Source organism: Centroberyx affinis, unplaced genomic scaffold, assembly GCF_046629955.1.
Source record: "Centroberyx affinis isolate AG114_WGS23_722 - 3 ecotype Tasmania unplaced genomic scaffold, CSIRO-AGI_Caff_v1 ptg005882l_1, whole genome shotgun sequence".
Lineage (NCBI taxonomy): Eukaryota > Metazoa > Chordata > Actinopteri > Beryciformes > Berycidae > Centroberyx > Centroberyx affinis.
The window spans coordinates 40597-66246 of NW_027282987.1; the positions used below are offsets into that span (position 1 = coordinate 40597).

At 38.9% G+C, this 25650-nt stretch overlaps 1 protein-coding gene across 1 annotated transcript; it reads right to left on the reverse strand.

The window, feature by feature from the left end:
- Window positions 1-5556: 5556 nt before the first annotated feature.
- On the reverse strand, window positions 5557-25650 carry LOC139667911 (homeobox protein 2-like). Its single transcript, XM_071547399.1, has 4 exons — window positions 25226-25650; window positions 8286-10897; window positions 7326-7979; window positions 5557-7058 (listed from the first exon to the last, which is right to left on the reverse strand). Exons 1-4 carry the CDS (start codon window positions 25648-25650, stop codon window positions 5557-5559), a joined length of 5193 nt encoding a protein of 1730 aa, XP_071403500.1.

Below are 25650 nucleotides of genomic sequence, written 5' to 3' on the forward strand. Positions count from 1 at the left end.
AATATATTGTCCATACAGTGTTGAAGTCGTGTCATGAGGCATTCTTAATTTTGTTGCAGTGTTAGATGAAAATGGGTTCATCCCCAAATCTTTTGTAATTAGTGTATTTTGTAAGACACACAGTTTTTTTTTTTTTCAAATGTCTACTTCATATGCATTACATACAGTGTGTGTTGCACAGTGTATATATGATTTAAGCTTAACAAGTCTTTTAATAAATCATCATGCATAATGGTGTTGACAGCCTAAATTATTCCACTGATACTACTATCCATGTTGAGATAAAGATTTATTTTTTGGGCACTTTTTGCCTTTATTGCTTACATTTTTTATATTTTCTTATTTATTTATTTTTTATTATTGTTTTATTTATTTATTTATTTATTTTTGGTGTTCCATCCTGAATTCAAAATCGACTGATTTTTCGTCAACAACTGGCAAAAAATATCTGTTTCTTTTCGACAAATTTATTGAAAATGAAATCTAGAAATATCTCATTAACCAAGTACTGAACCCTCAGAGGACCAACTCTGGCAGTAGTTACAGTCTTCTATGTCTCAATCAGCCTTGCACATCTGGATCCTCAGGAATTTGCCTTTATTTTTCCATTAATTATTTCCTCTGTTCTTACATGTCTCCCTGCCCCTGCAACTGAAAAGCCCCCCCCCACAGCATGCTGATGCCACCACCATGCTTCACATTAGGAATGGTGTTAGATGGGTGATGAGTTGTGCCTATTTCTGCCAGACATAGTGCTTGGATTGAGTCTGAAGAGTTCAATTTTCATTTCTTCTTGTCCTTCTGGCAAGATCTTCTATCACAGAACAACTGTGTAGTTCTGTGGTGTTTGAGGTTTTGGTCCTTGGGTTTTTGGTCACCTCCATGTGCCAGTGGCACCGTACGAGTTCTTCATGAGAGCCTTTTCATAGCATATTTTTACTCTGAATCTTTTTTGCCCGGTTATATTTTGCATTTAACACCAAATCAAATCTTCGTACAGAAATGAATACCATACCAAATGAATGGTTGTATTTCATCCCTAGAGGGGGTTCTGTTTTTTTTTTTGTCATTGTGTTGTTTCTTTAACTCAGGTGCATAAACTGTAGGATAAATTTAATATTATTTATGGGCCACTGTTGGTCAATATGCAGACCATTGAAAATGTGTGCAGTCATGGTAATGCAATATACTCTTTATATCGTCACCCCCTAAATGATTAGTTATGCATTAAATATTTAAGGGGACATTGTCCTTTGAGAGGAGCAGTGAATATTGAAAGAACCTGAGGAAGAGGAACTTCTATTAACATATTAGTAGGAATAGAGTTTTATATGGTCAAGTACTTTTAAAAGCATTTTATTGTGTAGTGAGCAGTGAATTTAGATTTCTCCCAGAGGAATATGGAATGCGAAAATCAAATGATTATTTTATTCAGTATCATAAATCTGCATTATTGGTTTTATTTGAAAGTTTTGTTGTTTTTGTTCTTTTTGCCACATAAATCTGGAGGACAAACATGTGGCTTTATAGAAAGATTTTATGGTAGAAAAATCTTTTAATTCTAAAAGTTCATTGTATATAATTACTAAAGATGTAAAATTTGGTAATATTTAGTAACTCATTTTAAAAGATGCATATTTGCATGGCAATAAAAGAAAATGCGATAAATACTTTGGCATATTTGAACAAGCTTGGGTGATTATCTAGAACGTAAGATGAAAAAGAAGAAATTAAGATTTATTTTTTTCAAAATGTTTTGTAAAATATGATTTCTCATCCTATTTTACAAATATGATATAATATACTGTATATATCATATATTTGATATGATCATATATTCATATATGAAATATATGAAGATTAAATTAGATATGTCTTTTGTTTTGAATTAAATTGTTAGACATTTGTAAGATGTGACATAAATGCACAGCATTTAAATGTGTGTGTTTCAGGGTTTGGTAGATGGGGGTTTGGGTTTGAGGGTTGAGGAATTTAAGTCTTTTTTGTCTGGCAATTAAATTCACCTTTATTCCAATTGCTTACACACGTATACATATATATATATATATATATATATAGAGCTTTCTTCAATTATGCCCCCAAACCGTAGAACACATTTACAAAGACAGCTCAAAACCTATCTTTTTAACTTTAAATTGACATTGCCTTTTACCCTTTACAGTGTTTTTTATTCTTTTTTATTTTTTGTTCATCATTTCATGAGTTGCTCATTGTAGAATTGCTGTTGTCATTGGCATAGAGGGTCATTCCTATGCTGGACTATTTTTGATTTTGCTGTTTTTAATCCATTTATTATTTGTATCGTATTGTAGTGTATCAGTCTGTTTTATGTAATGCACTTTGAGTTACATTCTACATATTAATGGTACTATGTAAATAAATGTATATTATTAGAGAGAGAGAGAGAGAGAGAGAAAGAGATTTGTATCATTTTATTTGAAAATATTAATATTATTATTAATAATAATAATTATTATTATTATAATAAGTATAATTATAATTATAATAATAACCATGTCAATAATCAAAAAGTAGCCCATTAAGTTAACAATAATGGCATTTCTTACATTAGACATAGATCAAATATCCCTCTTATTCAAGAAAAACATTTAACACGTGTGCAATGAAAGAAGCAAAGATAAGGAAGGTGCAATTAATGTACAACAAATAATATAGAGACTCATTTGTATTATGATTTCTACTACTAGTTACTAATTGAGCAATGCAATAAATTAAGATACATGGTCTGACATTATGATTTGTTGCAAAATATATTAAATTACTCTATCGTGTTTAAATTGAGTGGTACGTTTACGTTTATGTGCTATAGAAATAAGTGGATGTTCTTAACTGCAATTATACCCAGATCTTGAAATAAATCTTTTCAATGATGTTGATTACAGTTGATTGTCTGCTTTGGATTTCCCTAATTTGTAATCAACTCCTAGAGAAGCCATTGCCAGTCTGTTACAATGTAAGCAAGAGAGATTAGCATTAAACTGACCACATTAAGTGGTCTGCTTAATGTCATAGCGCTGCTGGTGGTAGGTGACGTCGCAGTTGTTGTTGTCTGTGTTACCGTTGTTGGTGTTGGTGATGTTGTTGTAACTATAGTTGTAGTTGTCGGTGTTACTGTTGTTGCAGCAACAGTTGTTGTTGCTGTTAATACTGTTGTTGTTGTTGGTGCTGCAGCTGTAGTTGTAGTTGCTGTTGTATTTGTTGGGGTATTTGGCAAAACTGTTAAAAAAGTAAAAGAAAAACACATATTAGTTGTAACTGAAAGTCTTTGTGGACATACAGTATATTTGGTTACTTTTTCAAAATAATTTTTCCACTCCCACCAAAGCACAATAGCACATTAATTAATACTCCATGGTTATAAACAATTATGTTGATGTTTGTAAAACTACAAATGCTATGAATAATCATGTTCACAATTGTAAGGTGACATGATGCATGACAAGGACACTAACCTGCACTAATACTGTTGGGGATGACATTGAGGAATGCAACTGATGTATTTAGTGCCATTTGGAAAGATTCCGTTGCACTGCTGGTTGTCGGAACCACTGTCTGGTTTTTAAAGATCACACTGGTTTCCACCTTAACAGAACCAGAGCTAATGAGAGAAAAGTTGGTCAGTTTGGAATATTTTAGGAGCAATCATGAATCTTTGAAACATCATAAACATTTCTGAAAGTGTGTATTACTTACCTGAAACGTATCACAATGCATCTCCTGAAAGTTGTCGCATATTGAGCGCTGAATGCTCTGTTGCACTAAAGAACAGGAAAATATAAATGTTGATTAGTTTGTTTATTGCCTTTAAATTATTAAACTTTAATCTCATGTAATATGGTAATGTAAATTGCATATGTAAATCCGTTTTACATCTGTTTTTTTCTCAAAACAGGAAATTTGAATAAATTAGTAGTGTATTACCTCTGTTGTAACATTGTTAGCCAGCGCTATGTATTCTGGGGACTGTGAGTCGTTGTATGCTTGGATGAAAACACGGTCAATGTCAAACAGCAGAGTCAGGAAGCCCTCATCATCTTGTGGGGGATCAGTTGATGCTGTAGTTCCGGCGTTGGTGGTGGCCAGGATGGTTGTGGTTATCTGTGCACTGGCTGCAGTAGGGGCTAGAGTTGTCGAAGTTCTAGTTGGAGATGTTTCTGTTGTTGCTGATGCTGAAATCTGAAAGTGGACAAATAGTGCGAAGTATAGAAGGTCTCCGGATTTCTGCGAATGCGGACTTACCTGTGTGGCGTTATCTTTTAAATGTCTCTTGTTAACATACTTGTTCATAATGTGTTTTACATTTTATAGCCTCTCATTTGTCAACCTTCTTTGTGCTGTGTTCTTTTAAATTGTGTTGTTTCTTTTTATTTTGATTACAATTTTATTTTATTATTATTTGATTATTTTATTGATTTGATTATCTTATTTGTGTTGCATTCTGGTTTATAATCTCAAAGATTTTATAGTCTTTCTTTCGTAAGACTACTCGTAAGGTGTTTTTTTAATTGTGTTGTTTCTTGTTCTTTTCATTCCATTTTTATTGTAATTTGTTTTATTCCTATAAAGCACTTTGTAACTTGAGTTAAGAACTCAATAAGTACTCTATAAAAAAATATTATTATTATAAAGTTTATTATTGTTTTTTCCCAAGAGAGTTAAATCTAAAATCTAAATGGGATTAGAGTCTTCAAGTAAAAGAATCATGTAGAGTTTCACACATATGTCAAAGCTAATCTCAAAGCCATCTGCTTTGAGATTAGATGTTGCTTTGAGACACATTTTTTAACATGAAAAGGTTTGTGTGTGGTCAAAATGAAGTATTTGGGTTTTAAAAAAAAACAAACAAATATTTACATTGTATTGAACAGTATTTAAGTAATTGAGGTTTTCTCAGAGCAATACAGAATGAGGTCATTTTAAAAATTGAATTAGTGATCATTTTATTTCATATCATAGGTCTGTATTTTTTGCTGTTGAGAGCAAAAGTGTTATTTGTCTTGAAAAGACTTAAAAATATTAAAAATACAAAAAGTATTAATTATTTTCTATAAATAGTATATAGTTAATCAAATATGACTTCTCATCCTACCTATTTTAGAAATGTAGTTGATGATGTCTTTAACGTCACTTAAATGTAATTTGTTTACAATTTAATTGGAGTTTGAACAAAGGAAAATGTGTTTCAGGGGTTGGTAGATAGGTAAGGGAGGTGGGGGGGTCAGAAGAATTCAAATGTTCTCATGTCTGGCAGTGGAATTCATTATTGGCACATCCATAACATATATCAAATTGCTACTAAAATGTGTTCACAAAAGGAAAAGTTATTATTCATCTGTGATTAGTTTGTTTTACTACTTGAAAAAAAGTCAAATTACTGTGTCATAAAGTGTCGTAATGTATTATAATGTGTGATATTAATTCTGTGTTAATATGTATTTGAATGCTAAAACCAACTACTAAAGGGTTTTAGAAATAATGGGACAAAACATGACAATATTACTTACCACTGTGCTGCTACTGGAGACTGTAGACTGCATAGGTAGGGTAGATGGTGCTGCCGATGTACTTGTCAGGGATGTTGTGGTAGTCGGGGAAAGAACAGATGTAGTTGTAAGTGGTACTATTGTAGTTGGTGATACTGTTGTAGTTGTGGAAGCTGTTGTAGTCTGGGCAGTTGTGGTGGTAGGAGGGACTGTTGTAGTAGTTGAAGCTGCTGTGGTGGTTGTTTGAGCTGCTGCAGTTGTTGCAATTGTGGTGGTTGGAGGTGCTGTTGTAGCTGGGGCTGCTGTTATAGTTGTTGGAGATGCTGTTATCTGGACACTTGTGGTTGTTGGATGAGTTGTTGTAGTTGTTGGTGCTGCCGTTGTAGTTATGGGAGCTGCTGTTGTTGTAGTCTGGACAGTTATGGTGGTGGGAGGAGCTGTTGTAGTGCCTGGTGCTACTGTTGAAGTTGTTGGTGCGACTGTTGGAGTTGTTGGTGCCGCTGTAGTAGTTGTTGGAGGTGCTGTTGTTGTAGTCTGGACAGTTGTGATAATTGTAGGAGCAGTTGTAGTTGTTGGTGCTGCTGTTGTAGCTGTGGGAGCAGCTGTTGTAGTCTGGACAGTTGTGCTGGTTTGAGGAGTTGTTGTGGTTGTTGGTGCCACTGTAGTAGTTGCCATTGTAGTTGTGGGAGCTGCTGTTGTGGAAGTCGGGGAAAGAGCAGATGTAGTTGTAAGTGGTACTATTGTAGTTGTTGGTGATACTGTTGTAGTTGTGGAAGCTGTTGTAGTCTGGGCAGCTGTGGTGGTTGGAGGAGCTGTTGTACTTGTTGGTGCTGCTGTTGTAATGGGAGATGCTGATATACTTTGGGCAGTTGTGGTGGTTGGAGGAGCTGTTGTACTTGTTGGTGCTGCTGTTGTAATGGGAGATGCTGATATACTTTGGGCAGTTGTGGTGGTAGGAGAGACTTTTGTAGTAGTTGGGGCTGCTGTTGTAGTTGTGGGAGATGCTGTTGTTGTAGTCTGGACAGTTGTGCTGGTTGGAGGAGTTGTTGTGGTTGTTGTTGCCACTGTAGTGGTTGCTGTTGTAGTTGTGGGAGCTGCTGTTGTCGAAGTCTGGACAGTTATGGTGGTGGGAGGAGCTGTTGTCGTTGTTGCCGCTGGTGTTGTGGTGGTTGGAGGAGCTGTTGTAGTACCTGATGCTGTTGTTGTAGTTGTTGGTGCTGCTGCTGTAGTTGTCGGAGCTGCTGTTGTTGTTGTGGGAGCTGCTGTTGTCGTAATATGGACAGTTGTTGTGGTTGGAGGAGCAGTTGTAGCTGTTGGTGCCGCTGTAGTAGTTGTTGGAGGAGCTGTTGTAGTTGTAGTTTGGGCAGTTGTGGTGGTTGGAGGAGCTGTTGTAGTTGTTGGAGGGGTTGTAGTTGTTGGTGCTGTTGTTGTAGTTGTGGGAGCTGCTGTTGTCTGGACAGGTGTGGTGGTTGGAAGAGTTGTTGTAGTTGTTGGTGCTGCTGTTGTAGTTGTGGGAGCAGCTGTTGTTGTAGTCTGGACAGTTGTGGTGGTTGCAGGAGCTGTTGTAGTGGTTGGTGGAACTGTTGTAGTTGTAGTTTGAGCAGTTGTGGTGGTTGGAGGAGCAGGTGTTGTTGGTGCTGCTGTTGTCGTTGTGGGAGCTGCTGTTGTAGAATGGACAGTTGTGGTGGTTGGAGGAGCTGTTGATGTTGGTACTGCTGTTGTGGTGGTTGGTGGAGCTGTTGCAGTTGTCGGTGTTTCTGTGGTAGTTGTTGGAGGAGCAGTTTTAGTTGTTGTTGATGCCATTGTAGTTGTTGGTGCTGCTGTTGTAGATGTGGGAGCTGCTGTTATAATCTGGACAGTTGTTGTGGTGGGAGGAGTAGTTGTAGTTGTTAGTGCAACTGTAGTAGTTGTTGGAGAAACTGTTGTAGTTGTAGTTTGGGAAGTTGTGGTGGTTGAAAGAGCTGTTGTAGTTGTTGGTGCCACTGTTGTGGTGGTTGCAGGAGCTGTTGTAGTTGTTGGTGTTTCTGATGTAGTTGTGGGAGCTGCTGTTGTCTGGACAGTTGTGGTGATTGGAAGAGTTGTTGTAGTTGTTGGTGCTGCTGTTGTAGTTGTTGGAGGAGCAGTTGTTGGTTCTGCTGTTGTAGTTATTGGTGTTGTAGTTGTGGGAGCTGCTGTAGTTGTAGTCTGGACAGTTGTGGTGGTTGGAGAAGCTGTTGTAGTTGTTGGTGCTACTGTTGTAGTTGTTGGAGGAGCAGTTGTAGTTGTTGGTGTGCCTGTTGTAGTTGTGGGAGCTGCTGTTGTAATCTGGGCAGTTATTGTGGTTGGAGGAGCAGTTGTTGGAGGAACTGTTGTAGATGTTGGTGCTGTTGTTGTCTGGACAGGTGTGGTGGTTGGAGGAGCTGTTGTAGTTGTTGGTGCTGCTGTTGTAGTTGTGGGAGCAGCTGTTGTTGTAGTCTGGACAGTTGTGGTGGTTGCAGGAGCTGTTGTAGTGGTTGGTGGAACTGTTGTAGTTTGAGCAGTTGTGGTGGTTGGAGGAGCAGGTGTTGTTGGTGCTGCTGTTGTCGTTGTGGGAGCTGCTGTTGTAGAATGGACAGTTGTGGTGGTTGCAGGAGCTGTTGATGTTGTTGGTACTGCTGTTGTGGTGGTTGGAGGAGCTGTTGTACTTGTGGGCGCAGCTGTTGTGGTGGTTGGTGGAGCTGTTGCAGTTGTCGGTGTTTCTGTGGTAGTTGTTGGAGGACCAGTTTTAGTTGTTGTTGATGCCATTGTAGTTGTTGGTGCTGCTGTTGTAGTTGTGGGAGCTGCTGTTGTAATCTGGACAGTTGTTGTGGTGGGAGGAGTAGTTGTAGTTGTCAGTGCAACTGTAGTAGTTGTTGGAGAAACTGTTGTAGTTGTAGTTTGGGAAGTTGTGGTGGTTGAAAGAGCTGTTGTAGTTGTTGGTGCCACTGTTGTGGTGGTTGCAGGAGCTGTTGTAGTTGTTGGTGTTTCTGATGTAGTTGTGGAAGCTGCTGTTGTCTGGACAGTTGTGATAATTGTAGGAGCAGTTGTAGTTGTTGGTGCTGCTGTTGTAGCTGTGGGAGCAGCTGTTGTAGTCTGGACAGTTGTGCTGGTTTGAGGAGTTGTTGTGGTTGTTGGTGCCACTGTAGTAGTTGCCATTGTAGTTGTGGGAGCTGCTGTTGTGGAAGTCGGGGAAAGAGCAGATGTAGTTGTAAGTGTTACTATTGTAGTTGTTGGTGATACTGTTGTAGTTGTGGAAGCTGTTGTAGTATGGGCAGTTGTGGTGGTTGGAGGAGCTGTTGTACTTGTTGGTTCTGCTGTTGTTGTAATGGGAGATGCTGATATACTTTGGGCAGTTGTGGTGGTTGGAGGAGCTGTTGTACTTGTTGGTGCTGCTGTTGTAATGGGAGATGCTGATATACTTTGGACAGTTGTGGTGGTAGGAGAGACTTTTGTAGTAGTTGGGGCTGCTGTTGTAGTTGTGGGAGATGCTGTTGTTGTAGTCTGGACAGTTGTGCTGGTTGGAGGAGTTGTTGTGGTTGTTGTTGCCACTGTAGTGGTTGCTGTTGTTGTTGTGGGAGCTGCTGTTGTCGAAGTCTGGACAGTTATGGTGGTGGGAGGAGCTGTTGTCGTTGTTGCCGCTGGTGTTGTGGTGGTTGGAGGAGCTGTTGTAGTACCTGATGCTGTTGTTGTAGTTGTTGTTGGTGCTGCTGTTGTAGTTGTCTGAGCTGCTGTTGTTGTTGTGGGAGCTGCTGTTGTCGTAATATGGACAGTTGTTGTGGTTGGAGGAGCAGTTGTAGTTGTTGGTGCCGCTGTTGTAGTTGTTGGAGGAGTTGTAGTTGTTGGTGCTGTTGTTGTAGTTGTGGGAGCTGCTGTTGTTGTCTGGACAGGTGTGGTGGTTGGAGGAGCTGTTGTCATTGTCAGTGGCACAGTTGTGGTAGTTGGAGGAGCTGTTGTTGTTGGTGCCGCTGTAGTAGTTGTTTCTGATGTAGTTGTGGGAGCTGCTGTTGTCTGGACAGTTGTGGTGATTGGAAGAGTTGTGGTAGTTGTTGGTGCTGCTGTTGTAGTTGTTGGAGGAGCAGTTGTTGTTGGTTCTGCTGTTGTAGTTATTGGTGTTGTAGTTGTGGGAGCTGCTGTAGTTATAGTCTGGACAGTTGTGGTGGTTGGAGAAGCTGTTGTAGTTGTTGGTGCTACTGTTGTAGTTGTTGGAGGAGCAGTTGTAGTTGTTGGTGTGCCTGTTGTAGTTGTGGGAGCTGCTGTTGTAATCTGGGCAGTTATTGTGGTTGGAGGAGCAGTTGTTGGTGCCACAGTAGTAGTTGTTGGAGAAACTGTTGTAGTTGTAGGTTGGGTAGTTGTGGGAGTTGGAGGAGCTGCTGTAGTTGTTGGTGCCACTATTGTGGTGGTTGGAGGAGCTGTTAAAGTTGTTGGGGCTGTTGTTGTAGTTGTTGGAGCTACTGTCTGGACAGATGTGGTTGTTGGGAGAGTTGTTGCTGCTGTTTTGGTGGTTGGAGGAGCTGTTGTAGTTGTGGTTGCAGCTGTTGTGGTGGTTGGAGGAGCTGTTGTAGTTGTTTGTGCGCCTCTTGTAGTTGTGGCAACTACTGTTGTAGTTGTTGGTGCTGCTGTAGTAGTTGTTGGAGAAACTGTTGTAGTTGTTGTTTGGGTATTTGTGGGAGTTGGAGGAGCTGTTGTAGTTGTGGCTGCAGCTGTTGTGGTGGTTGGAGGAGCTGTTGTAGTTGTGGGTGCAGCTGTTGTGGTGGTTGGTGGAGTTGTAGTTGTTGGTGTTTCTGTGGTAGTTGTTGGAGCTGCCGTTGTAGTTGTGGGAGGAGCAGATGTAGCTGTTGGTTCTGCTGTTGTAGTTGTGAGAGCTGATGTTGTAATCTGGAGAGTTGTTGTGGTTGGAGGAGCAGTTGTAGTTGTTTGTGCGCCTGTTGTAGTTGTGGGAGCTACTGTTGTAGTTGTTGCTGCTGTTGTAGTAATTGCTGGAGAAACTGTTGTAGTTGTTTGGGTATTTGTGGGAGTAGGAGGAGCTGCTGTAGTTGTTGGTGCCACTGTTGTGGTGGTTGGAGGAGCTGTTGTAGTTGTGGCTGCAGCTGTTGTGGTGGTTGGAGGAGCTGTTGTAGTTGTGGGTGCAGCTGTTGTGGTGGTTGGTGGAGTTGTAGTTGTTGGTGTTTCTGTGATAGTTGTTGGAGCTGCTGTTGTAGTTGTGGGAGGAGCAGTTGTAGCTGTTGGTTCTGCTGTTGTAGTTGTGGGAGCTGCTGATGTAGTTTGGGCAGTTGTGGTGATTGGAGGAGCAGTTGTAGTAGTTGGTGTTGATGATGTTGTGGGAGGTGCTGTTGTTGTAGTTTGGGCAGTTATGGTGGTTAGAGGAGCAGTTGTAGCTTCACTGGAGATGTTGTCCATTTTCAGTGATATTAAGAGTCCTGTGAAATATAAAATAATTTTGTCATTTAAGTGTAGGTCATTACTATCACAAAAATTTCACAATTTGTTTGGTAACCCTTCATTTTACAGGTCCCTAATAACGTATGAACTATTTCTAAGTAGACGTTAACAAAAAAAAACTATTACACAGTAACGTGGCTAATAATTATACAACAACATATTTGCGTTCATATATAATTACATAGTACCGGACCTGTAAAGTGAAGCGTGTCTATTTTCTATAATTCAATAGTAATTCCTATGTATTTACTTGGTACCGGACCTGTAAAGTGAAGCAGGTGTAATTGGACAATGAATCATACAATGTGATCATGTTTATTTTCTTTATTGGCATTTAAATGGTACATTTAAACGGGAGCTTCCAGCCGTGTGCCTGCGTTCGTTGTGCGTAAATTAATCCTCCACACCCAGGGGTCCACCTCTCCGTTAAAACACATCTGTTAGTTAGCTAACATTAGCCATGCCCATGTTAGCTTTGGGTGCTTGCGCCGGGGATGTCTGCTAGCATGTCGCTGTAAAAAGAAACACATCTGTCCCCATTCAAAAAATGTTTGCACTGTGCGCATGTTTTTTTTTTTAGTAGGGTTGAGTTTGATCTTATTTTTTGTTTTTATGATGTTTGAAAGGTATTTTCTTTAGCTCACCGGCAGGAGAATTTAGTGTATCAACTTGTCTCCACAGGTCAGTTACAGAATATTGTCCCTAAAGCTGGCAGGATAAGTCTCTTGCTCAGCAACACTTTAGCAGGGCGGATGCTTTCTGTCAAGGGTGCTTTTACCTTGGCCTACCGGGTGTAGAATGGTTTCACTAATCATTATGTTACCCTCCTTCCCTAATTGATTTATCATGACCAAAATTATACTTTTTTGCTAATTAGTAGCCATCATTTACAGTCAGTGGCAACTTTATTTGGTAGACTTTGGTTAATCAAACAGCTCACTCTAGACAGTGAGTTAAGTGACTGACTGGCGTATATAACACACGCAGACAGGGTCGAGAGGTTCAGGTGTAATTTTATTAAACATTAGAAATGGGCAAGGCACATAATTTAAGTGACTTTGATTGGGATATGATCATCCAGACACACCGGTTCTAGCATCACAGAAACAGCCGCCCTTTTTTTCACACACTACACTGTCTAGAGCAGGGGTCTTAAACTCTGTGCGATGGAGAGCCGAAAGTATGCAGGTTTTTGTTCCAACCCAAGATTACACCAGGGGCACGTTCAATCTGAAAGCGGTGTACACCGTTTTGCTACGGTTTCTGGGTTGAACGTCATGTTTCCTCGAAACGGTGTGAAACGGTGTGCAACGGGCTTTGAGGTATGTTGTCTCTCGTTTGGTGGGTGTGTCAGAGGTGTTACCCAATCAGCAGCGACATGTATATAAACCCCGCCGTATTAAAAAGGCAGTGCGCACAATGGATCCAACAAAAGTCCTTTACTAATGCGTCCGCTGCAGCTTGGTGTCTGCAACAACTGAACTAACTAGAAGACATGTTTGTATCTTTTGCTGTATGTATCATTGTGGAGTGACACTTTCATAAACTTTTCTACTCCACTCTACTCCTCTAAATATATAATGGTAAATATTACAATATCATATCACAACAACAGTGATCAGCAATAATGATAGGCCTAATACTCATAATAAAATAATTAGCTCATATAGGTCCTAACACAGTCTCGAAGGTAAGAAGTGGATTATCCTTCACCTGAAATGTTTGCCTTTTCATCCTGAAATGCAAATGAGGCAAATGTTGGATCACTATAATTAGGAAGCACAGTTTCCACAAACCCCTTCACTCCATTGGGATGGATGATACTATTCTGGACGGCAAGGGCAGTGACTGTAACATCGAGCGTATTTTGTAGTATTAAACACATATTTAAAGAACACAAAGAATGGCCTCCTCAGCTGCCATAGTTGCAACACTTGCGTAACACAACAGGGTGTTCAACGCACCGCCGTTTCCGTTTAATTAAACGTTTTGCTACGCTTTGTCGGGGCTGAACGCACGGCAGGTTATTTCACTGAGGAGTTCCTCCTTCACTGGGAGAAGGTGTGCTAATCAGTGAAATCACCTGGTGGAGTCTGATTGGAAGGAAAACATGCATACTATTGGCCCTCCATGGAACATGGTGACCGTCCCCCCAGTCTAGACTTTACCAAGACTGGTGCGATAAACACAAAACATCCGGTCAGCAGCAGTCCTGTGGGGAAAAGCATCTCGTTGATGGGAGAGTTCAGAGGAGACTCGTTCAAACAGGCAGGCCAGCAGTATGTAAATCATAGTACATCAGTGATGTGTAGAAGGGTATCGCAGAACGAGACTGTCCTCCCCCAAAAAACGACCCTATACGTCGTTTGTACAAGCAGCTTATTACAACCTATAGTTACGTTTTAAAGTTAAGTGACCTCTAGCGGTCGTGTAAATAACGACAATGTGCAACGTTGGTCTGCGTCCACGTTACATGACGTTCAAGTTTCTCTCTCAACATTGAAATAGCACGGTGGGAGGGTAAGGGGGTGGGAGGGTGGGGGGGTAGGGACGTCTCACTTTATTACTGTCACTATTATCACTTTTTATTTTTATATGATACTACATTGATGTATATTTTGTAACAATGTGGAATATGCCTGCCCAACCCTGGGAACTTTTGTTGAAAATCTCAATAAAAAGATTTTGAAAAGAAAGAAATAGCACGGTGGAAAGTAAGGGTGTTGTGGTCAGGGATGGCGGATGGGTGTATCTGTTTGCCTTTGATGTCAGTGACCGGGGTTCGATTCCCAGTGTTTCCTAAGGACATACAACTGTGAGTCACTTTTGAATTTTTTTTAATTTAACCATGACCAAACCATTTTCCTAACCTTAACAAAGTTGTTTTAGTTGCCTAACCATAACCATAACCCAAGTTGTTTTATTTGCCTAAAGTTTACCATAACCTTAACCCTAACCTTAACCAAACTTGTTTTAATTGCCTAAATTTAACCATTAACCAACCTTTGGGACATAATTCAATTTGTGGCGGAGGAATGTTTTCAAATTCGTCGGGTTGGAGGACTTGTTGCCATCTCCTGCTGCCGGTAGGGGCGTTAATTTAGGAAACGCTTCTGTGGGTCGTATTAGAGGGTAGGAACCAACCTATGTAGTCATATGGGTTGGAGGACTTGTTGCGCAGAACAGACACATTGTCAAACCTTGAAGCTGGGTTTCACTCCTATCACTTCTATCAGCTAAGAACAAGAAGCTAAACAAGCACAGAGTCACATCGTGTGTGTTCAATTCAATTGAGTGCACTAAAACATTATGACACAGTTATCAGTTAAATGATTCCACTAATGTCATTTAAATACCATAGGTAATAACGTTACCTAACATAACCTAACATTCCTCCCTGAACCCACAGCAGAAGTACACCCAGATTTACATTACTTACCCATGACATATAGAAGTGTGGTCCTCCATCTGTTCCCACTCTTAGCCATCTCTCAGCCACCTATAAGATAGAACATATTATGTCTCCAAATACACAGGAACTGTCCTCTTCATGCACTGTCACTTTTAATCATGATTTCATACTTATAACTCCTATTTAAAAGTTATAAGTTAAAAATGAAACCACCTTGCGTGCACATTCGATCTGCCTCTCGCACAGCAGCTCATTTGGATTTCTCTTTTGTCCAGTTTGGTGCCTCATAGAGAAGCTATCAACATTGTGCTTCAAGCTCCTAAAAGCTAGTTGCTCTCTTTAGGAAGTGCTAGATACAGACAAAGATTAGACTGGACATGGCTGGCACAGCAGGATCTGTGATACCTTTTGATAGCAGGACACAAACATTTGAGGAACACTGCAAGTTCCCAAACCAAGAAAATGAAGTGGCTAATACATGGGAGGCAAACATACATATTGCTGATGAGAACCTGCAGAACCCTGACTGGCCTTAAAAACACATTTTAATTCAAATCGGAGTGGAATTGTTCAGCAATGGAATTCAAGAAATAGGAACGGCAAGGAAAGTGTGATTTAATATGTAGCAGAGCTGAGGAAAGTTCCACAAGACTGCAGTTTTGGAGAAACCCTAACAATGTTAAGGGCCAGACTGGTGTGTGGGATAAATGAGGATGGAATGCTGTGGGGACTGCTGTCAGTGGATGAATTGACATTCAATAAGGCATGCAAATAAGTATAGGCCATAACAAGGACATAGACAGGAGCAGTATGAGAGAAAATGCAAAATGGAAAAGAGTTAGCATGGGGTCTGTGAACAAAGTGACTGACGCCAGTACAAAATCTCAAACCAGAAATTGAAAGTCCTACAGATGTGGCAGAACGAGACACAAAAAAGTGTCACCTCTACAGTAAGGTGGATCACATAAGAAGGCCTTGTAAAATGAAATCAAATGAAAAGTGCCGAAGTGACAAAAAAGGCTTAAAGGATAACACCAGTGTAATTTGACCTTTTTCCTTTCTCCATTATTGCGCATAAAAAGTCTAAACCCACCAATGTGTTTGCCACAGTCAGAAGCTATGGTAACACCTTATTTGGATTGTCCAAAGTTGATACTCAACTATCAGGTGACAAAAGGTAAATGTTCGACAACGGGTCACTAATCTATTTGGTACATCTCTACAGATGATATAACCCTGACCTTAACAAACTAACCCTAAACCAACCCTAACTCTGACCCCATTTTTAACCCTAACCCCATGTTTGAATCCATAGCTGGCAGAGAGAAATACAGTAAACTGGACATAAGCCATGCTTATCAACAGATAATAATCAAAGAGAATAATGTAGAGAAAGAGAAATATGTTATAGTGAACATGCACAAGCAATTCCTCACACATACTGTATAAGTTTAACCAGGATGTAGGCCAGGATTTAGGCTAGGGGTCAAAAGATCAAAAGTAGAGCTAGGTTTGGTTAAAAGGGTGATTGATTATCCAAATATCAAAACACAGCAAAACACTTGTGTGCTGGTGAGCTGACATTAGCGGCTAGTTTGGATTGACACTTGACTTGGTTTATAGCTTCATAGTTAGATGCCTACAAGCTACAGCTAAATTCTTCATTAGGCCACAAAATGGCTTTTCAGAGGCTTGACATCTAGCAAAGCAGAACGACTCAATATAATATTGGATGTAAACAAAATGTCTCTTATGTCTCCAGCCTGCCAGCTAGTTAAATAGTTACTCAAGTACGAACTTGTCAGGTTCATTCTCCCATTTAGCTCTATTTGTTTGTGCTGCTGTACATTTCCCTTCACATGAAACATCTCTCTGTTCACCTTTTGCAAAACCTGAACTGAACAAGAGAGGGGAGAAGAGGACAGAGACAAAGAGAGATGAGGGGAGGAGAGAAATAAGAAGAGGCAAGAGAAGAATTCAGAGGGGGAGGAGTGAAGAGAGAGACAGCATCAGTTAAGACAGATTGATGAGAAGTGGTGAGCAGCACACTACACAATATAACTCCCAGCTTAAATTAGTGTGTAGGCCTGTACAGACTGCTGTTCTAAGTGTTTACTGTGCTTCTTAATTTAGACCCATGTCTGTTCACATCAAAGTGAAGCATTGATGTTGAAATTTTAAACGCCTTTCTCCCAAGTGAGAATTCCACCTGCTAACTGCCTCTGGGCTGAGACCATTATGTTCTAAAAAATCCTACCAATGCTCCTGGGAAACACCCAAGCCAGAGGTCAGGACCTTTTTACGAAACATTTCACTAGGCAGTAGACAAAAACTTAGATAAAAGGTTATTTTTCTCAGTTTCACAATGAGCAGTTAGTGTCTTTTGCCTTTGTAGGGCAAAATACACTAACTGCAATAGTTAATAATTGTAAGGCAATATACCTTTCTTAATTTTTGATTCAGTTAAAATTGTAAAATTGTATAAAATTAAACTTATTTCATCTCACATCTAACTGCCATCTTTAAGGAACTTGTAATGGACAGTGATAGCTTGGATTGACACTTGACTTGGGTGATAGGTTCATGGTTAGATGTCTACAAGCTGCAGCTAAATTCTTCATTGTTTCCAAATGCAAAATGGATTTTCCCATCTTTACTAGAGTCAACACAATAATGGATCCTTCTAAACAAAACTTTTCAATATGACTCCAGTCTGGCAGCTAGTTAGTCAGTTAGTTGCTGAAGTACAGTCTTGGCAGGTTCATCCTCCCATTCAGCTCTATCTGTTCAGGCTGCTTAACATTAAAAGCATAAAAACTATTTCTCTCCACATGATCTGTACAATTTTCAACAGGCATTGTTTCCTTTAAATTTGAGAAAATGTTTTAAAATTTACAAGCTGACTCGTACCAACAAAATCCAATGAAACACAAATGTGAAGATATTAAATGTATTAACATAAAGCACTGCAGAGGATAATCAATGTTAAAAATGATAATCAAGAATTGTCAGTTGTGCTGAAATCTTAAGTTTTGCTGAAATAGAGATCAGTTGCATCTCTCATACTTAATTCTGCATGAGAAAACTTACTCACCTTAAATTCCTGAATGAAATTAATTAAATCCCCTTAAATCACCAGTTGTCTCAGCCTTTTATGACTTTCACTGTCCTGAACAGTGGTGCAAATGGAAGGAAGAACCAAAATTCTTGAAAACATGAATTTCCCTGAAACTGCACTGCTGTACTTCACGTTCAGTGGCCTTGTCATTCCTTTTATGCTGTTAAGCTGCTGTCAATATAAGAACCCTCCCAACATTCCTCCACTCTTGTGCATCCATTGACAGCACCATGGAGGCATCATTTTAGCCCAAACCCATCTTTGTTTTCACAATTGCATAGCATATAGACTATTTTGATCTCACTCATGGTGAACTTGTATTTCCAGTTGTCCCACAAGTTATATTTTATACATAATGTAAGCTATGTAGGGAAACTTCACTGCAATATATTGCTGCATATTGGAAGTGCCTGTTGAAGATCCAGTTCCCCCAGTGGTTTAATAACACATAGATAAGTAGACATAGGTATTCAGATCATGCTTACATTACTTGTTACATATTATTACATGTTTATCAGATGTTAAGTACTTTTTCTTGGTATCTCGTTTTAAATGTATATTTTTATTGTCTCTGTTTTATTGTATATATGATATTTATGTCACTCTATTTTTTGTAACTATATTTTTATTGTCTCTGTTTTATTGTATATATGATATTTATGTCACTCTATTTTTTGTAACTAATGTTTTGTTTAAAGTTTATTATCATTATTATTATTATTATTATTATTGTTATCATTATTATTATTATTAGTAGTAGTAGTAGTAGTAGTAGTATATATATTTGTCTGTTTACAAAATTATCTTTCCTGATATGCACTCTTGAAGCCAATTAAAGAGGCAGACATATGATACTGATGACTAATATTTTTATTAGCATAACAAAGATATAAACAAACAGGACTCTCCAGTCACACTGCTGTCCACACCCTGGTGGTGACATTTCAATGACTGAAGATGTGATGAACAAACAGCAAAGAATGTGAGCACAATGTACCTGATAATAATAATAATAATTACAATGTCCTTATGTGAGTATGGATGAATATTGGATGGACTAATGAATAGAAAGCACAGTAAAGATATTCCTTTCATGTCGTCAAGGCAGGTAGGAAAAAAGTAAAGAGAAAATAAAATTGATATGTAAAATGCAAACCCAAGTAAAAACTGTCGTCTATTTTGAGTAAAATGAGGTGACTACTATTTTACTGTATTCAAATTTCCTCAGAAAATATTTGTTTTCAATGTTTGAATTTTTTTTTTCTGAGAAGGATGGTTTTCTCCTAGAGGTCAGTATGTAGATGCGCAGTTTTAACACAATTATGGTTTAAGGCTTACTCCCTCTGACTGAGTATCAATACCTTGCCATTATTTAGTCAACCATGCAGTCGACACACTATACTGTACAAATAATAGGCAAACCAGATTCATACCTGAAATCCAATTGAGATGCACTCAGACATCAGAGGAAGTTCTTAATGTAATAAAAATGTGATGCTTTATTGACCGTAGGGAAATTCTCTGTTTGCTTTTGCTTTTTTTCAAGGATCAAATGTCCTTGTGTCTCAGGAAGCTGAATCTGAATTAAGAAAACTGAATTTGAGTTGTGAAAACTGAATTTGAAAATGATAGTACAAAGTTTAATTCAATACTAATCACATTCAATTTCAAGCCATTGCATTCAATTTCAAATTGTGCCTTGATGTAGTTATTTTAATTCATTTATTCAACAAAACAATTTCTTTAAATTAATGATTCTGTATGAGCATGACAAATTCAAATGTATGCAATTCAAATATATTCTCATGCTGGCACTAATTTCTTTCTGCATTTAACATTTTATCAAGGTTAGGTTTCTTGTTTTCTGTGTGTGTGTGTGTCACTAGAGTGTGTGTGTGTGTGTGTGTCACTAGAGACTGATGTAGTGACTGACGTATCCAGCCGCCAGTGTATTTACCAACTTTACCAAGAATGTCGGTTGATTGTTACAAAAATATTGTTTTTGCAAAGACAGGTTAAGGCAGTGATTCTCAACCTTTTTCACATCAAGGACCCCTAATTTAGTCCACATTAGAGCCACGGACCCCCATTTGATGAGATTTTGTTTCTCGGCCCCAAATCTGAGAACATTTTTATTGCTAGATATGATTTTGTACAGAATTCCATGACTATCTGTATTGCAGGTAGAGAGATAACAGTGAAACTATGATCAAAATATAATTTAATAGAAATAATGGTGAAGTTTAATAATTCATCAATTTGCTGGCGACCCCCTGGAACCCCCTCAAGGACCCCTGGTGGTCCCCGGACCCCACGTTGAGAACCACTGGGTTAAGATAATGATTTCAACAAATCTATTATGCCGAAAACACCAATGAAAAACCATTTCATAAATGGTTCAAACTTTAGTCCTGCCTGCAAAGGCACTGATTGGCTCGACTGTTCCTCCGAGCCAGAACAAGCTGTTGACTAGAGCAACATCAGACTCTCTGAATCACTCGACAAAATCTTAAGAGTTAAATGAGTTTTGGGGAAACACTGAGAATATGGGTGGTTAAACACTCAAGGGAAAACAAGAGGCATGTATCGCTAAACAACATTTCATCAGTCCCAGTCAACTGTCCACATGATTTGGAGCACTATAGATACACTGAGTAGGACACGTCCTGAAGATGTGACATGGAAGAAAACTCTCCTTTCTGTTCCAAGAGAGTTCAGCATCTGGAATGCTGGGACAAAGAGAAGACCTGACAGCTAATGTCACTGCAAATTTTAATCCTGTTATGTACCTCACTGGTCTGCTACATTTCACAATCTCTGGTGAAGAACATAGGTTGCACACAAAACGATAAATTATGCTTATGCTCTTTATTTTTTGGCACAGGTGAACAAAAATACACATACAATGTTTCAGGCTTCAATATTTCCCATCATTATAATCTCTGGCCAGATGTTTTTCAAATACTTCTTCAGTGTGTCCTGACACTGAAGGAAGCAGTCAGCCCAAAACATTTGTGTCTTTTATTGTCATTTATCATTTATTGTTTTGTGTGCGACCTGCCTATATTCTTCACCAAGTTAAAGGCTGTGCGTGAGGTTCGATATTTCCCATAATTATATCTCTGGCCACATGTTTTCGAATACTGTGTCTGTGTTGGTAATAGCGGTTAAAGCTGTCTTATCAGCCTAGAGGCTGCAACAGAGGAGAGCATCCCACCCACCCCTAATTGAGGTGCAGTAGATTTCCCCTATAGTGTCCAAATTAACTTCACGTGTCGGCTATGGTCACAACAAGGACTCACCAACAATGGTTGAATCTGCTGCAAATATTTTTTTTTTCATCTCCACCCCCACCAGCCACAAAAACGAAATTCAGGTCTGAAGAGTGTGCAGTTTACTTATGTCACGTTACATGAATTCTGGAAATGGCTAGGAATCTGAAGACCTTATTTTCAATATGCAAATGTCCCTGTACAACTCAGTGGCACTGGGCTAACTTGATTGCTCAGTTCTCATGAAAATTGTATTTGCCACAGAAACACACTGTAAAATACAAATCCCCACACATGCCAACACACATATAGGCATACATATGATAGCTTGGGCTAGAATAATGATTGTTGTTTTTATTTTACTATTCACCTTTGTTTTAATAGAACTGCTTTCTTTACTCTATGGCAACACATTTTTTCTGTTGTTCCACTGTCAACCAAAAGCTGCTTACAGACCATTTGATTTCTTATAATGAACTGTGTTGTAACCCTTCAACGTCAGAAGCAGGCATGTAAAGTCTGTTTTCTTTACGTCAGAGACTTCAATGAGGCTCCTTTCAGTGTGGGCCCAAAATACCGTGGGAGGCAGTACAGGGACATTGCAGCTTTCTTGTTTGACAACAATCTTTTTATTGGTCTCTAGTTTGCTTTGGCAGCAAGGCAAAAGAAACAGAAAAGGAACAATGTGAATAGAGAGCTTTAATACAATCAATGTTTTGTGCATGCATCTACTCGTCTTTCAGTATCCAGCTCTAGGATCAACATTACATATTTGTTTGAAAGTGAACATTGTCCATTACAGAGCCCGGGAGAGGCCATTGGGAGAGAAAAAAAGTTATATAGAGTCCACGATTTACTGTAACGTGCACACGTTTTAGTCAGTTTAGGAAAAAATGCAACTTAAAAGGTAACTTTTAGGTATTGCAGATAGGCCTTGTAAGGATTTGGTATGTTAATATCCATTGTCTGGTTACACTGAATAGGCATATCCCTCAAATATTGCAACATATTTAGCCACTTAACCTTCAGGCCATGTAAACACAATCAACACCAATATGTGCACTGACTCTTTATAAGCTTGTGAAGAGCGCATGTATTATATATTGAGAGCACAATATCACTATTTCGAGGGCACATTTTGGCAATTTGTGTGCACATAAAGAGGAAATCGAGGGAACGAATTGTGTCATGGTTGTGACTTTTTGCCTTGTTTGTTGTCTAGGTTTTGTATTTCTTTGTGTACTATGTTTCCCTGTCTAGTTCTCTTAGTTCTACGTGTACCATGTTTCCTGTCTGCCCCAGCTGTGTCTCATTTGTAATCACCCCCCATGTGTATATTAGTCTTGTCCCCCAGTCAGTCTTTGTCGGATCATTGTGTTCTGTTACTTGTGTCAGTTTGTGTAGAGCTCTCATTTTTGGTTTCCTGTGTCACCTGCTATCTGTTCAGTAAACACCCAGTCTTGGGGTTTTGATCACCACCTGCCTCGCTGTCCTGCATTTGGGTCCTCACCACACCTCCCCGTGACAGAATTGTATCTCGTGCGCACGAAAAAATAAAACGAGAGCTCGATTGCATATCGTGCGCACGTTACAGTAAACGTGGTCACGACATAAATTATTTTTCTCCCGATGGCCACTTCTGGGCTCCGTAGTCCATGAGTGACCAGTTTAGATGTTTGTTTTTAAAATGTACAATCATATAGTAGCAAATATACTTACAGAAAATACCACTCAATTTAAGAAATAATTTATTCCTATGACTATGTTCAATTATTCAAATCAAATACAGGCAGGCAGAAGCTGCTCCGTTCACAGTGACTGGAAGATCAATTTGTGATGTATGTTTTCAGTTTCATAGGTTGTATTTGGGGGTGGGTTGGATAATTTATGAGGTGAGGACAGCAATTTTACAAACCTTGTTAAATATTTCCTTGTGTCACAGAAGGAACAGATTAACCTGCAGATATGCAGTTATTTTTTGACAAGGGTACATATACAATTTGGCATAAATCTACTTTTATTTTTACTTTTAAGATATTGGCAATTATAATAAGTTTAAAGGAATACAATATCCTCAGAACTATTAACCTTACTAATGTTTATCAATGAAGGATGAAGGTTTTAATACCAAAAGGTTAATTTATAAAGAAATTACATTATGCAAGAACACAGATTATGCAAGAGCACAGACCAGCCCACTCTTTGGGCTGGCCTGTGCTGATGCTTTTGGTCTCCTACACACCTGTAAAAAGACTTTGTTGGGTGTGCAAAGGATTCTCATTGTTTACAAAGTAAAGAACTACAATTTACAGTGCTAGTAAATGGAAGCCGATCTGTAAACAGAAGCAATAGCCATTTACAAGTCATACAGACATATATGTTAACTGCTTTTAACATGGACAAAATCTAAAAGAAATGTAATAGTCCTTGATGCAGGTTTAAAAATCATAGTGCTTTCAAACAAACTGAAAGTATTGGATTGAATTTTGATGATCAAACATGACCTGACCTCATCATGACCAGCTGCCGAATCTCTCATATTGGCAATGATGTCCATGATTTCCTTCTCAGTAGGAGGATTAAAGCTCTGGAGAGAAGGATAGCAACCTTTCAGGAAACTCAGATGGAGACCCAGCAATAGGACTTATCCTCTCTGACAGAACTGTACCAATATTGACAAAATAATTATTGAAAGCACATGCAATATCGGATGGGTCTGTGTATACTCTATTTTCATCAACAAACTGGGACGGAAGAGTGGCTGAAGCCTTTTTCCTATTTAGGAGCTGATTGATGACTCCCCATGTAGTTTTTATGTTATTTGAGGCCTCATCAAACTTGTTGGTGAAGTATTTTTTCTTTGTAATTCTAATTAAATGGTTGTATTTGTTTCTATACTTCTTATAATTGGCAATATTCATAGGGGATAGATTTCTGATAAATTTCTTATATAACCTTTTCTTAGTTAGTGCAGACCTGTGGAGACCTGGAGTAAACCAGGAGTAAACCAACCTGTTAAATACAGAGTTAAAAGAAACTACAAATGACTGATATGCTAGTTCAACATCATCATGAGTATATACATTATCCCATCACCAATCAGCTCCTCAAATCGGTCAATGTTTATTTTGTTGAACACTCTAAACCTTAAATGTTTCTCTATTTCCTGATGTTTAACTGAGGTGGTTGAAGTGAAATGAAATATTGGAAAATGATCAGATATATCAGAGTAAAGGACACCAGACTTCCACACATTACTAAGAGAGTTGGTAAATATATTATCAATAAGGGTTGCAGATGAAGAAGTTAACCTAGTAGGTTTAGTGATTAAGGGGTATAGGGAATTAGCAAACAGTGTATTCAGAAAGTCTGCAGTGAGTGAATGAAACTCACTGTTAAACAGACTGATGTTGAAGTCACCTAGAAGGAAACATCCTTTACCTTCTCGGTTAATTTTGTCCAAGACACAAGCAAGACTAGAATTAAACTTTTCAATGTTTGTGTCTGGAGGCTTGTAAATGCAACCTATGATAACACATTTACCATCAAAAATATCACAGGAGGGTATTTCAAGGAACAGCGATTCAACATCATTACACTCAGAATTGAGAGTGAGATCATCTCTATGTTTGTATTGAAATTCATTGTGTAAATATATAGATACACCTCCACCAGTTCTTGCCATCCTACAATGATGCAGAGCATGATAATTTGGGATGCCATAGAGACATGTTGACTCATCAGTCAACCAAGTTTCTGAAAATGCTATAACTGAGAATTCATGATTTAATGAAGACAAAAAGTGACAAAGTAGATCATGATTTTTGGAGAGACTACGAATGTTTAAATGAAAAGTTGAGAACTGCTTTGATTGAGGCGTTGGCATATCAAGTAGTAGACTATTAAATCTATTAATACTGAAATAGTCAGTATAAAGACTCAGAAGTTAAAGAGCTAAAAAATTTTGAATCAGGATTAAAAGGTTCCATAAATTTAGTGTCACTATGCGGGCTCGAATCAAAAGGATTGAAAAACATATGATTTGAAGCAGTTGTCATCCTGTAATCACAATTTATATCAACAACCAAGCCATCATTGTCAATGTCATGATAAGGAAATATGGAGACACATTTAGAGCAAGTCCAAGAGCTCCATTCATTCATTTCATATTCACCGATAGGTGTGCATGTAAGCAAGTACAATAAACAGTTGAATTTGAGAGGATGTTGTGATAGTGATAACAAAGAGAGCTGTAGTCCATCATGGGCATGGAAGTGCTCATGGGTAGACCAACATACTGAGATACATATTGAAATTACTAGGTATAATACTGTATGTGTATGTGTGTATGTGAGTGTGTGTGTATCGTGTCTAATGTTCAGAAGTCGGAGGCATAGCATTGTTCCGCCTAGGCCTCAGTGCAGGTTTCTGGGATGGTGGGTGTACAATGAGTTTGTCATACCGCAGGTAGGCAATCTCCCCCTTCTCCCTGGCAGCCCTCGTGGCCAGAAGAAGCTCTTTTTGCTTCTGTCGAACAGCTTCAGAAAAATCCTCATTTATGAAAATGTCTGTGCCTTTCAGGGCTTTGGCTTTGCTGAGGACCTCCAGTTTGTCCTTATAATGCAGAAACTTGACGACAATGAGCCTGGGCCTGGTGGAGGATGGAGAAAGCTTCCCAGTCCTGTGGGCCCATTCCAACTCAATTTTGCGGTGGTCTATCTGTAGCTTCTCCAACAGCAGCTTCTTCACTTTGTCCTCAGAATCAGACCATTTTTCACTGACTGATTCATTAATGCCATCAATGATAATATTCTTTCGTCTAGACTGACCTTCTATATAATCAGTTTTATCATTGAGTGAGATAAGACTTTTGCAGACTGTTTCCAT

What these genes read in the sequence shown, in the direction of transcription:
- LOC139667911 (XM_071547399.1), bottom strand. Translation starts at nt 25,650, where the DNA reads ATGGAAACAGTCTGCAAAAGTCTTATCTCACTCAATGATAAAACTGAT. An exon ending in GGGGAGATTGCCTACCTGCG is followed by an intron (nt 10,898 to 25,225) that starts GTATGACAAACT and finishes TCTCCAGTGAAG; the next exon opens with CTACAACTGCTCCTCTAACC. An exon ending in CAGCACCAACAACTACAATG is followed by an intron (nt 7,059 to 7,325) that starts GCATCAACAACA and finishes ACAACTGTCCAG; the next exon opens with ACTACAACAACAGCTGCTCC.